The sequence below is a fragment of the Arachis hypogaea genome, chromosome 12 (assembly GCF_003086295.3).
Source record: "Arachis hypogaea cultivar Tifrunner chromosome 12, arahy.Tifrunner.gnm2.J5K5, whole genome shotgun sequence".
NCBI lineage: Eukaryota > Viridiplantae > Streptophyta > Magnoliopsida > Fabales > Fabaceae > Arachis > Arachis hypogaea.
The window spans coordinates 36,951,151-36,964,099 of NC_092047.1; the positions used below are offsets into that span (position 1 = coordinate 36,951,151).

Below are 12,949 nucleotides of genomic sequence, written 5' to 3' on the forward strand. Positions count from 1 at the left end.
ATGATCATTTGCATTGATGTCTTAAAGATGTAAAATGTTCCATATATCTCTCACCTTTCTTAAAATAAAATTTTATTTGAAAAGAATTAAGAGATACATGAATTTCAAGTTTATAATAAGAGTAGTTCAATTATCTTGATGTGGTGGCATTGCTTTTGTTTTCTGAATGTATGAATAAACAGTGCATATTTGAATTTGGAATTTTAGAATGTTGGCTCTTGAAAGAATGATGAAAAAGGACAAGTATTATTGGTAATCTGAAAAATCCAAAAATTGATTCTAAAGCAAGAAAAAGCAGCAAAAAGAAAAAGAAAAAGTATGTTGCAAAAGAAAAAAAATAATATATGTATGCGAAAAATAAATAAATAAATAAATAAAAAGAGAAAAATCCATTACTAGCCAAAAATGCAGGAAAAGGAGGGCAGATTGAAAAATCCAATAACCCTTTAAACCAAAAGGCAAGGGTAAAAGGATCCAAGGCTTTGAGCATCAATGGATAGGAGGGCTTAAAGGAATAAAATCCTGGCCTAAGCTGCTCATCCAAGCTGTCCCTAACCATGTGCTTGTGGCGTGAAGGTGTCAAGTGAAAAGCTTGAGACTGAGCGGTTAAAGTCGTGATCCAATGCAAAAAGAGTGTGCTTAAGAACTCTGGACACCTCTATCTGGGGATTTCTAGCAAAGCTGAATCACAATCCGAAAGGGTTCACCCAGTTAAAGTGTCTGTGGCATTTATGTATCCGGTGGTAATATTGGAAAACAAAGTGCTTAGGGTCACGGCCAAGACTCTGAAAGCTGTGTTCAAGAATAAAAAATTACTGAACTAGGAGAATCAATAATATCATTTGGATTCTAAGTTCCTAAAGATGCCAACCATTCTGAGTTTCAATGGATAGTGAGATGCCAAAACTATTCAGAAGCAAAAAGCTACTAAGTCCCGCTCATCTAATTGAAACTGAGCTTCATTGAAAACTTTGAAATTTATTTGTATCTTACTTTTCTTTTTATCCTACTGTGTTTTTAGTTGCTTGGGGACAAGCAACAGTTTAAGTTTGGTGTTGTGATGAGCGGATATTTTAGATGCTTTTTGGCATTGTTTTCATATAGTTTTTAGTATGTTTTGTTTAGTTTTTATTAAGTTTTTATAGGTTTTAGTGTTAAATTTATATTTTTGGATTCTACTACAAGTTTGTATATTTTTATGCAATTTCAGGTAATTTTTGGCTAAAATTGAGGAGCTGGAGCAAAAGTCTAATTCAGAGACAGAGAAAGTACTGCAGATGTTGTCCGGATCTGACCTCCTTGCACTCGGAAGAGCTTTTTTGGAGCTATAGAATTCCAAATAGAGCATTCTCAACGGCAACAGAAAGCTGACTTCCAGAGCTTTCCAGCAATGTATAATAGTTTATACTTTGCTTCAGATTAGAAGGCCCAAAACTGGCGTCCAACGTCAGCCTCCTGCCCCCTTTCAGGCGTCCAGCGCCCAAGGAGAAGAGTCCAGTATCCAAACACCCAAAGAGGACCCCCTAGCTAGCGTTCAATGCCCTAGAGGCCTCCTAGCACGTGGATCTCATAAAAATGCATCCCAAACACTCACCAAGTGAGCCCCACAAGTATATTTTAGCACTAAAAAGATTGTTTTACCCTTACTAGTCATTAGTTTAGTATTTAAGGGATTAGATTCATGTATTGTGCAGGAGATTTTTATGCCATATTCGAGTTTTACATTGTAATTTTCCTTTCAATATGAGTTTCTAACCCTCCTAGGTTGAGGGGAGGAGCCCTGCTGAGTTCTATGAATTAATAAAAGTATTACTGTTTTCCTTCGATCTGTGTTTGATTTAATTCTAAGATGTATACTCGTTCTTCAACATGGTGAATAGGATGATCAGTGACAATCAGCTCTGTTCATCATACTAGGACCGCGTGCCTGACAACCACCCGTCTCTACTTGGGTTCGTGTGAATACGTGGCTGGAAAGCGCGAACCGCCAGCTTGATTATACATCTCTCAGGTGGCTAATCCACGACTTCGTTGGGGACTTCTCGAGACACCAGTTCAGCCGATTTTTGGGGGAGATTAGGGTCTTTGTGGTAGAGGCTAGAATCCAAGGAAGCAGCATTCTCTGATCCGGAAGATTCGACCTTGTCTGTGGCATTTTGAGTAGGATCGCCAAGAAAATGAACTGCTAGAGCTTTCACCCTCGTTTAGATTGGATGACCGCGGCCATACGGCGTTTGACCTGAAGCAGAGGAGATTGATGACCACGGCCAATGGCGTTGATCACATACAGCCTGCCATAGAAGAAATCACTCACAAGCAAAGGAGACAGTAATACCAGAGTTAATTCAGAAAGACAAAGCAACTCCAATCTTTAACCGTATTCCTATTACTGATTCCATTTAATTTACAAAATATTTTATACCCTTTTTCTTTATTTACATGTCAACTTAGTTTAGATCTCACAAATACAAACCCAACAACCTCTGATTCGCCTTATTAAGACCTGCAAGATAACCATAGCTTGCTTCAAATCACAATCCTCGTGAGATCGACCCTGACTCGCTCAGGTATTACTTGCACGACCCAATACACTTGCTGGTACAGCTGTACGGAGTGTGGAGATTCGTGCACCAGTGACCTTTATCATTTTTGGGATTACAATGTGTCACATTCACTTTGGGGAATGGAGTAGAGCCAAAGGGGAGAGCTTCATAATTTTTCATGAGCAATTTGTTATTTTGTTCTACCACAAGAAGATATCCCATTAATTCAGAATATTTTGTAAATCACTTCTATTGATATTGCTACTACAGGAGCATATTCGAAGCATGAAAGGTTGAATATGTTTTTTCCAATATATCTTTATTAGTAATATTTTTTCTACACAATTTTAATTCTGAGGTTATTTTAAACATTGCGAAATTATATTTAGCAATGGATTTAAAATGCTGTAACCACAAATGAAATAATTCATATTGAACATTTGGAAGAATCACCGATTTTAGGTGATAATACCTTTCCTCTAGGCTCTTCCATAGTTCTATTGGATCTTTTATAGTAAGATATTCATTTTTTAATCCTTTATCAACATAATGATGAAAGAAAATCATTGCCATAGTGCAATCCTTTAGGGTTGTATTATTGTTTGCATTAATGACATTACCGAGACCCACTGAGTAAGGTAAATTTCGACGTTTATAATACAAGATAAATAATTTTTTTCAGACAAATGAAGTAGTACAAATTTCAAACGAAAAATATTTGACATAATTAAAATTTCTTACTTTAAGAGCCTTCATGCTAATAACGTGTTGTAAAAATATGATAAAAGTAGATACATAAAAATTTATATATGAGAATATAGAAAAATTATATCTTAATGATATTCTTACAATATAACACTTGATAATTTATGAGAATAAATTTTGTATTGCACAAGAATTATACACAGAAATTTAACACAAAAGTTAGGATAATATAAATTTGTAAATTTTATATATCTTAAAACCTTTTTTCAAGGATCTATTTATAGATTATAGATGAAGATATTGAATAATAGTAGAGTATTATTTATTTAACTCACTTATTAATTAATGAAAACACATTATAAAAATCTATTATTCATTAATTGATAATGTTTTATATTCTATTATGCATGATAATATTCTATTATGACATCCAAATGTCATTTTATAACAAATATAAAGATTAATGATAAGAGAAAATCAATAATATGAGATAAATAAGAAATTGAAAAGATTATTGTCGCTACGGAAGAAAGATATCAGATTTTAACTTTTGCTGAAGAGGATGATCTAATTTGTATTGATATTGGATAATGATGAATGATAATTATAAGTTTGTAGAACATAAAACCTTGATTTGCTTTTTATTTATGAATTATGATTTTTTATTTTTATGCAACTTTCGATACACATACAGAAATTAAATTTCTCGATACAAGATATGTATTTTGATTGTATTGTTCTATTTTTTGTATATTTTTAAATTTTAAACTCTCTTTAACTTCTTAAATTATTATGATAACATTCAGAATATATCAGAACTACAATAAAAAAAAATATGGTAACAAGTACTCAAAATGGAGATATATATATATATATATATATATATTAATATACAAAGCATATATGTTTCATAGTTAATTGATAGATACATGTTCAACGTTAATTAATCATCATAAACTAGTGAGAACACACAAATTTCAGAATCAGATCATTGCAAACCTTAAATATTATACTCTTGGTTATATAGTGAAGATTGGTTCACTTTAATCTCTACAAGTAACAAGTTATTATATATAAAATTTTGTTTGATTATTAGAATTCACCTCCCTTGATTGAAAGAGGAGAACCTAATGGAGAGCTTGTATCAATAAGTTTGGGATTGAGAAACACAACAATCACTGTTATATCATCATGAAAATGTCTCCTTACTCCTTGTTCAATTTTTTGGAGGTCTGCAAATCTCATTTCTCTCTTCTTTGCTGCTTCTCTTAGTGCAGCTTTCACTAGTCTTCTTGCAATTCCCTGTAACAATGAAAATGTTTACAATTGATTTAGAATAATTTGTTTATAAAAAGAGTGACCTACCAATTAGATAGTATACTGATAGTAAAAGACTTGAAAAATATTTTATATGACCATAGATATGAGTTTCTTCTATCTTTGTGAGGAATTTTTTGATGAGTGATAAATAAGTAGTATTTAAACTTTTTTAAAAAATATAATCTAAAATGAAAAAATTAATAAAATGAGACATTAATTCTTTTTAAATTTGCAATTTTCATAACATGCGAGCCCTAGTAATTTGATATAGTAATGATTAAACTTTAATTTTCTTACTTTAATAACATTTTCATTTTAGAGGAGTTTATTCCAAACTTTTTATATATATATAAAAAAAAAAAGAACAAAAAATAGCCTAGTATTCAAAACTCCAGACCGAATTCGGGAAAACATGACTTTTTTTTAGTAGCTGAACTTGTGACATCAAACTCACAAAACAACAAAAATACCATATGCACAATTATCATAAAAGATAAATAAGTCTTATCCTACGAAGTAGAGTTGATATATCATTTAAAGGATATCAATTTGCCATTTATGCAATGAATAAAAAAAATATAACCAAAAATGGAAAGTAAACAAATTTAAATGGGACATTACATTAGGTGGGTTGTTGCTGACTATGCTAACAGCTTCTTGGTTGCCAAGGTGCTCCCATAAACCATCAGAAGCAAATATGAGGAATTGGTCATCAGGGTGGAGTTTGTGCACCGATATTGATGGCTCACAACTAAGAATTGGCTTGAAGAATGTCTCAGCTAGTCTGTACTTAGATGGCAGAGGATCTCTATTGAACTCTGCTTTCTTCAGATATGCATCACCAATGGATCTTGAAACCTGCAATACCATGCAAGTTATTATCTCAACATTGGATTTAAAAATGAGCAATGCTATGATCAGTAAATATTATCATTTTTAGTAAGTATTTAGTCAATAACAATTTATATTTATATTTACATACGTTTTACATACAAAAATGTATAATTTATATTTATATTAATTAAAATTTTATGTACATAAATTAATATAATTTATATTTACATTTTTAGAATTTATACACATAAATTAATAAAATTTATTTATTAAACATAATTTAATATTTATAATAATCAAAATAAAAAATACTAAAAATTGATAGTTCCAAAAGTTTCTCTTTAAAAATGGCTAGCACGTTCTGCTTAATTGGTAAAAGATTATTCATGAATACTATACGCAAGCAATACTGGCAGTAATTAATGGTTGTGACTGAATATATGTAACCCATATAATTAGGAACACACTTTCATAATATTGTTAGTGTTAGGACTACCATCAAGGATATTTTTGTCAATTAATAATAAAGAGAATGTTCCTAATTATATAAAATGAGTGATTGCTATAGTACTTAATTTGAGAAAAAAGACTAAAAATTTATTTAATTTAAAAATTATAAAAATAAATAATAAATATTTAAAATTTATTATAAAAGATAAATTAAATAAAAATTAAATATTAAGCAATAAATACCGTAAAACTGGGCATATAAAATGTTTATTTATTATCTTTCTAATTAAAAAGAAAAATAGTAGTAGCAATTTAGATTAGAATCTTATTAGATAATCCACCAAGTTATGATAAAATCTAGCTTAATTCTTTTTTCTCTTACTTGGTAAGATGTAAGAAGCAAGTTTTAACGTATATGCAATCTTACCATCACAGATGAAAACGCTATTTTCAGCAACTTTATCGTTGTGCTCGAGATTCACCTTCTAATTCTCAAAAGCTAGCTAGAGAGTAAGAAACTAAAATCTTGGTGACAAAAACCAACACATACATGATCATCATCTACTAAATTTCTTTTGGTACATACTAAAATTACCAAATGAATTTTTTTAATAAAAATATATAAAATCGAAGTAATTTTTAATATATTTATTATGTATTTATTAAAACAAAATATTTAAAATTTTTTACTAATAATAATAATCTTGATCCGTGAACTTAAAATCACAGGTTAGCTAAACAATTTTTTTTTTTTTTACCTGTATGAGTCCTTTTACACGCCAAACATTGTGTCTCATAACCACAATCTGTGAATCAAAGGGGTGCTTTGAACGAAGTTCATCTCTAACAGTTTCTTGATTAACATTATGTTCGACGGATAATTGAACAGCAGATGCTTCTCTTGTTTGTCTCTCTAATCTACCTAGCACCGCCCTCGAGTCGCCGGAGTTTGCGATGTAAAGCATGCCGTTGCAGATTATTCCAACCAAGCAACAAGTTCCTGTGGATGCAATCTCCGGCTTAGTTAGCCATTGTTTCTTAACTCGAGACAAAAAACCATCCTCTGTTGCTGAGAATGCTTTTTTTATAACGGTTTCTGATATGCTTTGATTTTCAGCTGCAAACCCTGTGGGATATATCACAAAAGAATAATGGAGCAGCTTATTTTTTAAGTTTTCAGATCGCTTGTAATAAAAACCTTCCACAATTAAATACCAAATTCTTTTTTCTTAAGGATTATTTCTTATTAATCATTATATAGTTACCAAAGTTCTATTAAATATCAAGAATATTAGGATAATGAAAAATTAAAGATAAAAAATATTACGTGAACACAAAATTAACTACTAAATTAATTATGGTGTATTTGTATATAAATATATATAATTTAATTTATTTTTAATATGTATTTTATATTTTAACATATATTTTATATGAATAACTGATTTAATAGTTAATTTTTTTTATGTACAAGTCCAATTGATTAAAGTTGATTAAACCCAAAATTATTATGGATTCTATTCTTATTAGAAAACCCAAGTTGAAAGAGTCAATTATTTGTAAATAATTACTAGCTTGCTTCCCTAATAATAAGGGAGTGCTCTAGCTAGTGCTTGAAGCTCCCACAATTTTGAAAGACTTTAAAATTAAATATACTGAGAGACAAAAAATTTTCCCTTTTGCTTAGTGTTTACAATGAACTTGATGATATATTTTGGAAAGCATTTAGAGTGTGTAAAAACTATATGTTTGTAGAAAACCAGGGTTATGGAAGATATAAGTTGCTTATGCTCTTTTAAGTCCTCAATTTCATTTCAAGATCTGCGAAATTTTCAGGCCATAGCGGGATTAGGATAAACGTAAAGTTTAATTGAATTTATCGGACGTTAATAATTAATAATAACAATAAAAGGATGATAGCATCGAGATCACGGGAACATACTCTTGAGATTAGAGAAAAGATTGTCACTAACAAACTGTGAGGCTTCGTTTCCACCATGACCATCGTATACACCTATGAAGGTTCCATGAGGACCCAAATGGTGGTTGGAACTCAAAGGTCCAGATTCAACTTGGCTTCTATCTTCCAATGAGTTATTTGCTTGAATCACAGCCATTGAGAATTCACCATGAAGATGGTACCCCAAATCTTTGTACCACAACAACCCATCAACTCTCCCACTACTACTCCCACCGCCATCTCCATTATCTTCGCCTTCCACCAATGGTTTCCAGCATGATTTAACCATCTTTTTGGATACTCCTTTGATTTAACTAAAGCTTATATGATTCACATAAACACCCAGTATTAATTATGTCATAAACTTAAAAATATTTATGATTTTTTTTCCCTTGGTTTTGCTTTAGAGCAAAATCTCAGTTCTTCAAGTTATATAGCCTGCAGAAGAAGACAATATTAGAAAAAATACAAATTTGAGACAAAGACTTAATAGAAGCGTATGTATGTATGTATGTTATGGGCTAAAATGACTGAAACTAAATGATGAAAGAGACAAAATATATTAGTTTCTCATGCAAAGTTAGGGGAATATTATGGGAGCATGCTGGTTCTTTGTACCTTGAATGGGGTTCGGAATTTAAAGAAAGCTGTTTCTTATTTCAGATACAAGACTTAGCTGTAAAAAGAAGTTAAATGTTGAATATGGCAGACTTTGGTCTCATATCAGAGGGACCAAAGGGAAACCATGGATAAGAGAAAGATTTGGAGCTTTATGGCGGATGATATCTTCTCTGTGCTATGTCTGATTGATATGAGATCTGATTAATTAAAGATCAAAAGAAAAGAGATGGGGGAGATATATAAACTACATAACTTCGTGAACAAAAAAAAAAAAAAGGTTTAATTACTCTATTGTCATTCCTATAATTTTACTGAATTTTTAATTAGGTTTCTATACTTTTTTTTTTCTTTTTCGATTAAGTTCCTATATCATACTGTAATAAAATCGTTAGAAATAATAGAATATTCCATCAAACAAAATGAATATGTCTTACATTTGACTAAATATTATATATAATTTAATAGAATATTCTGTTAGTTTTAACATTTTTGTTATTATAGAGATTTAATTACAAAATCTGATGTAGTACATGAATCTAATTAAAAAAATATATAAAGATCTAATTAAAAATTTAATAAAATAATAAGGAGAGAATAATTAAACGAAAAAAAAAAAACTACATTACTTGTTTTATTGTCCTTTCATTTGTGTCTTTTGTTTAAATATATAGGTGGTTATTAGTTAATGTAATTTTCTGTCAAAGTAAACAATTACTCTCTTGGTGAGATCATAGTCTAAACCTAATAAAACAAAAATTAATTTGCTGTGGACTTCAACTTTATTTAAAGATTTATTATTGGATAATGAATTGTTGCATAATAAAATCTACGTTGTCCAAAAGGTTAAATTAGATTACGAAAAAGGAAAAAAAAAAAAAAAAAGAAACAATGTATTTTGTGGTCAAGTTGGTTACTAAAGAAAAAGGGTGTTGAATTTCATGGCTGAGATTGTGAGTTCCATCACCTTTTTCAAGCAATAATCCTCAGTCATGGGGCAACTTGATTTGCATGTATAGCTTCCGTGATAATTCAAGACTTTACTAGATTTTGAGCGTGTGACCGACAGTGTTTAATTAATTTCCGACCATATATGCATTTGACCTGATATTAGAAAATGGGAATCTTTTATTTATAAATAAATAAATATTTTGTTTATTAATTTGCATATTATTGAGTATCTTTAAATTTTTATATTGTCATTATTCATCACTACAATATTTTTTCTCTAAAGTAATCCTTATTTAAAATAATATTTAACAGAAATTGTCTTAGTTAGAGAAAGACAATATTTTTTATGAATTATCTTTGACTAAGAGAAAGATAATAAAATTTTTTGCCATTCATAAAAATAATTCTCTTTGATATCTAAAGTAATATTTATAAAATGTTACAAAATAAAAATTTTAAGATAATATTTTTAAATAAAAATACAACATTTTATAAGAGTTGTCAAAAAATTAAACAAATAACATTTATAAAAGATTGCTTAAAATTGTTTATGATTAAAAATTAAAAAAAAAAACTTTTATTGATATTCTCACCAATTATTTTTTCAATGAAATAACTTAAAAAAAAAGAACAAATGTGCTTCATTACTCCACGGCACGCATACAAATCCTAACATAGCTACTGCAATAACGCACACATCCTTTCTCCCCTTCTTAACGGTGACAGCAACTCAATTGCGGTGCACTCCTCTACGTACGGTGAAGGCGCGATGCTCTCTTGATGGGCGATGGCGTGGTCATCTTCTTTTCTCTGTCGCAGTCATCTTGTTGCGGTCATCTGCGCGGTGCTCTTCGTTCTGCATGAGAAACCCCTCTCCCTTCTCTTCTCCTTCTAGTTCACTACAATAAATATGGGTTTTAGCAATGCCAAATTTTGCAATGCTTTAAAATCGTTCTCTTAGACAGTTTTAGACAACGATTTTTTATAGTGTTACTAATGAATTCAATTTTTCATTATTTTATAGCAACAAACTAAAACCGTTCTTTTTGACTATTTTAAAGAACAGTTTTATAACCGTTACCAGGATTTGTTTTTAAGCAACGATTTTTTATTGTTATTTAAATAATTGTACAAAATAAATGTATAAAAACCGTTGCCAAAATACTACACTTTAAAACCGTTCTATTAGATGGTCTTCGACGACGATTTTTACAGTGTTGCTGTTGAAGATCAATTTTTCATTACATTATAGCAACAAAATAAAACCGTTTTCTTTGACTATTTTATAGAACAGTTTTATAACCATTGCAACAATTTTTTATTAAACAACAATTTTTTAATATAATTTAAATAATTATACAAATTAAAAGATACATATAAAAATAATTATAAATAATCATACAAATGTAAACAATTTTTTCTATAAATATTAAATTCATAGAATATTCAAAAATGATTGTTATAAACATATAACAAATATTATTTATAAAAGAAATAAATTTAAAATAAATTTATAACAAATATTATATATTTTTTATTTCATTTCTCACTCAGCCTTTGTAGAGGCAGACTCTCTCACACTCATAATCGTCGACAATTCTGTCTCGTGTCGTCGTTCTTCTACGTCTCCGTCGTTTCGTCGTCGCCTATAATAACCCGAGCTTTTTAACAATTAAATAATGATTTATTTATGATTTAGTATATTTTTGTTGATAATTTATTTAAGAAAAAATATTTTTTTAAAAGTAATTAAATTAAATTTTATAATAATTTAAGTTTAAAATCCATTAAGATTTATAAAAAATTTTAAATAATTGAGTATTATTAGAGATTTAAAGTTTTAATATTTGAAAATAATAAAAATTTTATACAATTTAAATTTAATAATTGAAAATTTTGATTAATATTGTAGACTAAAAAAAATTATTTATTTATCTCTAATTCTAAATTAAAATATTTAATTAAAAATAATTTATAAATAAAAAAATAAATAATATTCTTAAAATTAATTATATTAAATTAAATTTTATTTTAAATTAATATTCTACTCAAATTCTGACAATTTCTAACCCTAATCTTACTTAACTCATTTTACTCAACACACACGCACAGGACAGTAACCCCTTCCACATTCACACACGCATTTCACTTTGAAGTCTGAACTACTCCATCTCACACAAACACACTATACAAAGAAGGAAAAATCAGAGAAGAGAAAAAGAGGCCAAGCACCGCGAGGAAGAAGAAGAGGAAAAAGAAGAGAGGGAGGAGGAGAGGCTCGTCGCGCCGTCGCTGTCACCAGAGTCAGAGGAGAGAGAGATTTGAAAAAAACTCATTTTGATGTTCTCTGATTTAATTTATTACATTTTAGTTAGATTTTAATTTTTAGTTAATAAATTTATTTTGCTATTCTCTTATTTACTATTTTCTAAAAAAAATTGAGTTGTTCTTTCAAACTGTTCTTTGATTTATTTTTATTCAATTTAAAATATATTTAGATGTGTCTTTTAAAAAATTACTTTTATTAAAAAAAAGTAAAATAGCAAAAGACATTTTTAATACTTAAAAATTCTTTTTAAAAAATCTATCTAATTGTGAATTAATTTTTGTTTGTTAAAAAAGATCTCTTTTAAAAAAATGAAAAAAATAAGTATTTTTTTCAAAATCAAATTCAAACTGATCCTTGGTGCTGTTTTGGTTGCTGGGAGAAGGGTCACACTTGATATATCAACGACTTTTCTTCTTTCTCCTTTATAGAAATAATAATAGAAATAATTAAAAAGAAGAGAAGGTTAAAATGCATTAAAAAGTGACAATGCAAGACTATAATTGTAAGTTAGTCTATAATTTTTTCTCTTATTTGTTATTTTGTGCTTAAGGTTGTAACTCTAATTATTTTAGAAACACAAGAATGGTTATTTTGTCCTTATGACTAATTTGGTTGCTATATATTTTGTGTTTATGGTTGTAATATTTTGATTGTTTTAATGGTGTTGGATTGCTGTCCCGATTAATTATTAATAAGTTGTTGGATTCCTTTATTAAATTTTTATCATTAAAAATAGGCATATAATATATTTGTGTGTACAGGATAAACTTAATGATCTTTGAGAAGCTGAAAAAATATCTACTAATGCATTTCAAAAAGTGTTTGATAAAAAGAATCCAGGAAGAGTTCGATGTTTTGGAAGAATTGTTACAAAAACTTCTCTTAAAAAAAATAAAGAAATAGATGAAATCAAGAATCAAAGTGAAGAGAAGGTAACAGTCTTAAAAACAAAACTAGACGACCATAAGCAAAGACGGCAAGGATTGGAAAATATTGTGAAACTTATGTTATAACAAACTTCTCCTGGTATGAATGTTGATGAAGCGCTTTCTCTCTTGCGATCTAAGTAATCGTTTGCAAATAGTGCACAAGATCCAAATTTGATTTCTTGACATTCTTCTCTATCGACTCATATACCAAATCATAATTAGGTATATATGTGTGTGCTAAATTGTTGTAATAATTGTTAAGCTGATGTTTTGACTATATTTTTTTTATCTATTTAGATTTAATTGCAAC

The 12,949-nt window shown here is 29.0% G+C and overlaps 1 protein-coding gene across 2 annotated transcripts; it reads right to left on the reverse strand.

Annotated features, from left to right (window-relative positions):
- Nucleotides 1-4,223: 4,223 nt before the first annotated feature.
- On the reverse strand, nt 4,224-8,737 carry LOC112727311 (probable protein phosphatase 2C 48). Of its 2 annotated transcripts, none has more exons than XM_029290709.2 (5): nt 8,431-8,737; nt 7,795-8,250; nt 6,611-6,978; nt 5,190-5,426; nt 4,224-4,550 (listed from the first exon to the last, which is right to left on the reverse strand). In XM_029290709.2, the coding sequence occupies exons 2-5, from the start codon at nt 8,099-8,101 to the stop codon at nt 4,341-4,343; spliced, it is 1,122 nt and encodes a 373-aa protein (XP_029146542.1). In that variant the 5' UTR covers nt 8,102-8,250; nt 8,431-8,737; the 3' UTR covers nt 4,224-4,340. The 2 variants fall into 2 exon arrangements, with proteins under 2 accessions (XP_029146542.1, XP_072065275.1); XM_072209174.1 differs by having other exon boundaries at nt 8,490-8,647.
- Between the last annotated feature and the right edge of the window lie 4,212 nt (nt 8,738-12,949).

Bases quoted from the DNA above. Each gene is read 5' to 3' on its own strand.
- LOC112727311 (XM_029290709.2), bottom strand. From the start codon at position 8,101: ATGGTTAAATCATGCTGGAAACCATTGGTGGAAGGCGAAGATAATGGA. The intron at 5,427-6,610 runs GTAAAAAAAAAA...ATGGTATTGCAG, and splicing joins GTGTAAAAGGACTCATACAG to GTTTCAAGATCCATTGGTGA. The intron at 4,551-5,189 runs GTAATGTCCCAT...TCATTGTTACAG, and splicing joins TCAGCAACAACCCACCTAAT to GGAATTGCAAGAAGACTAGT.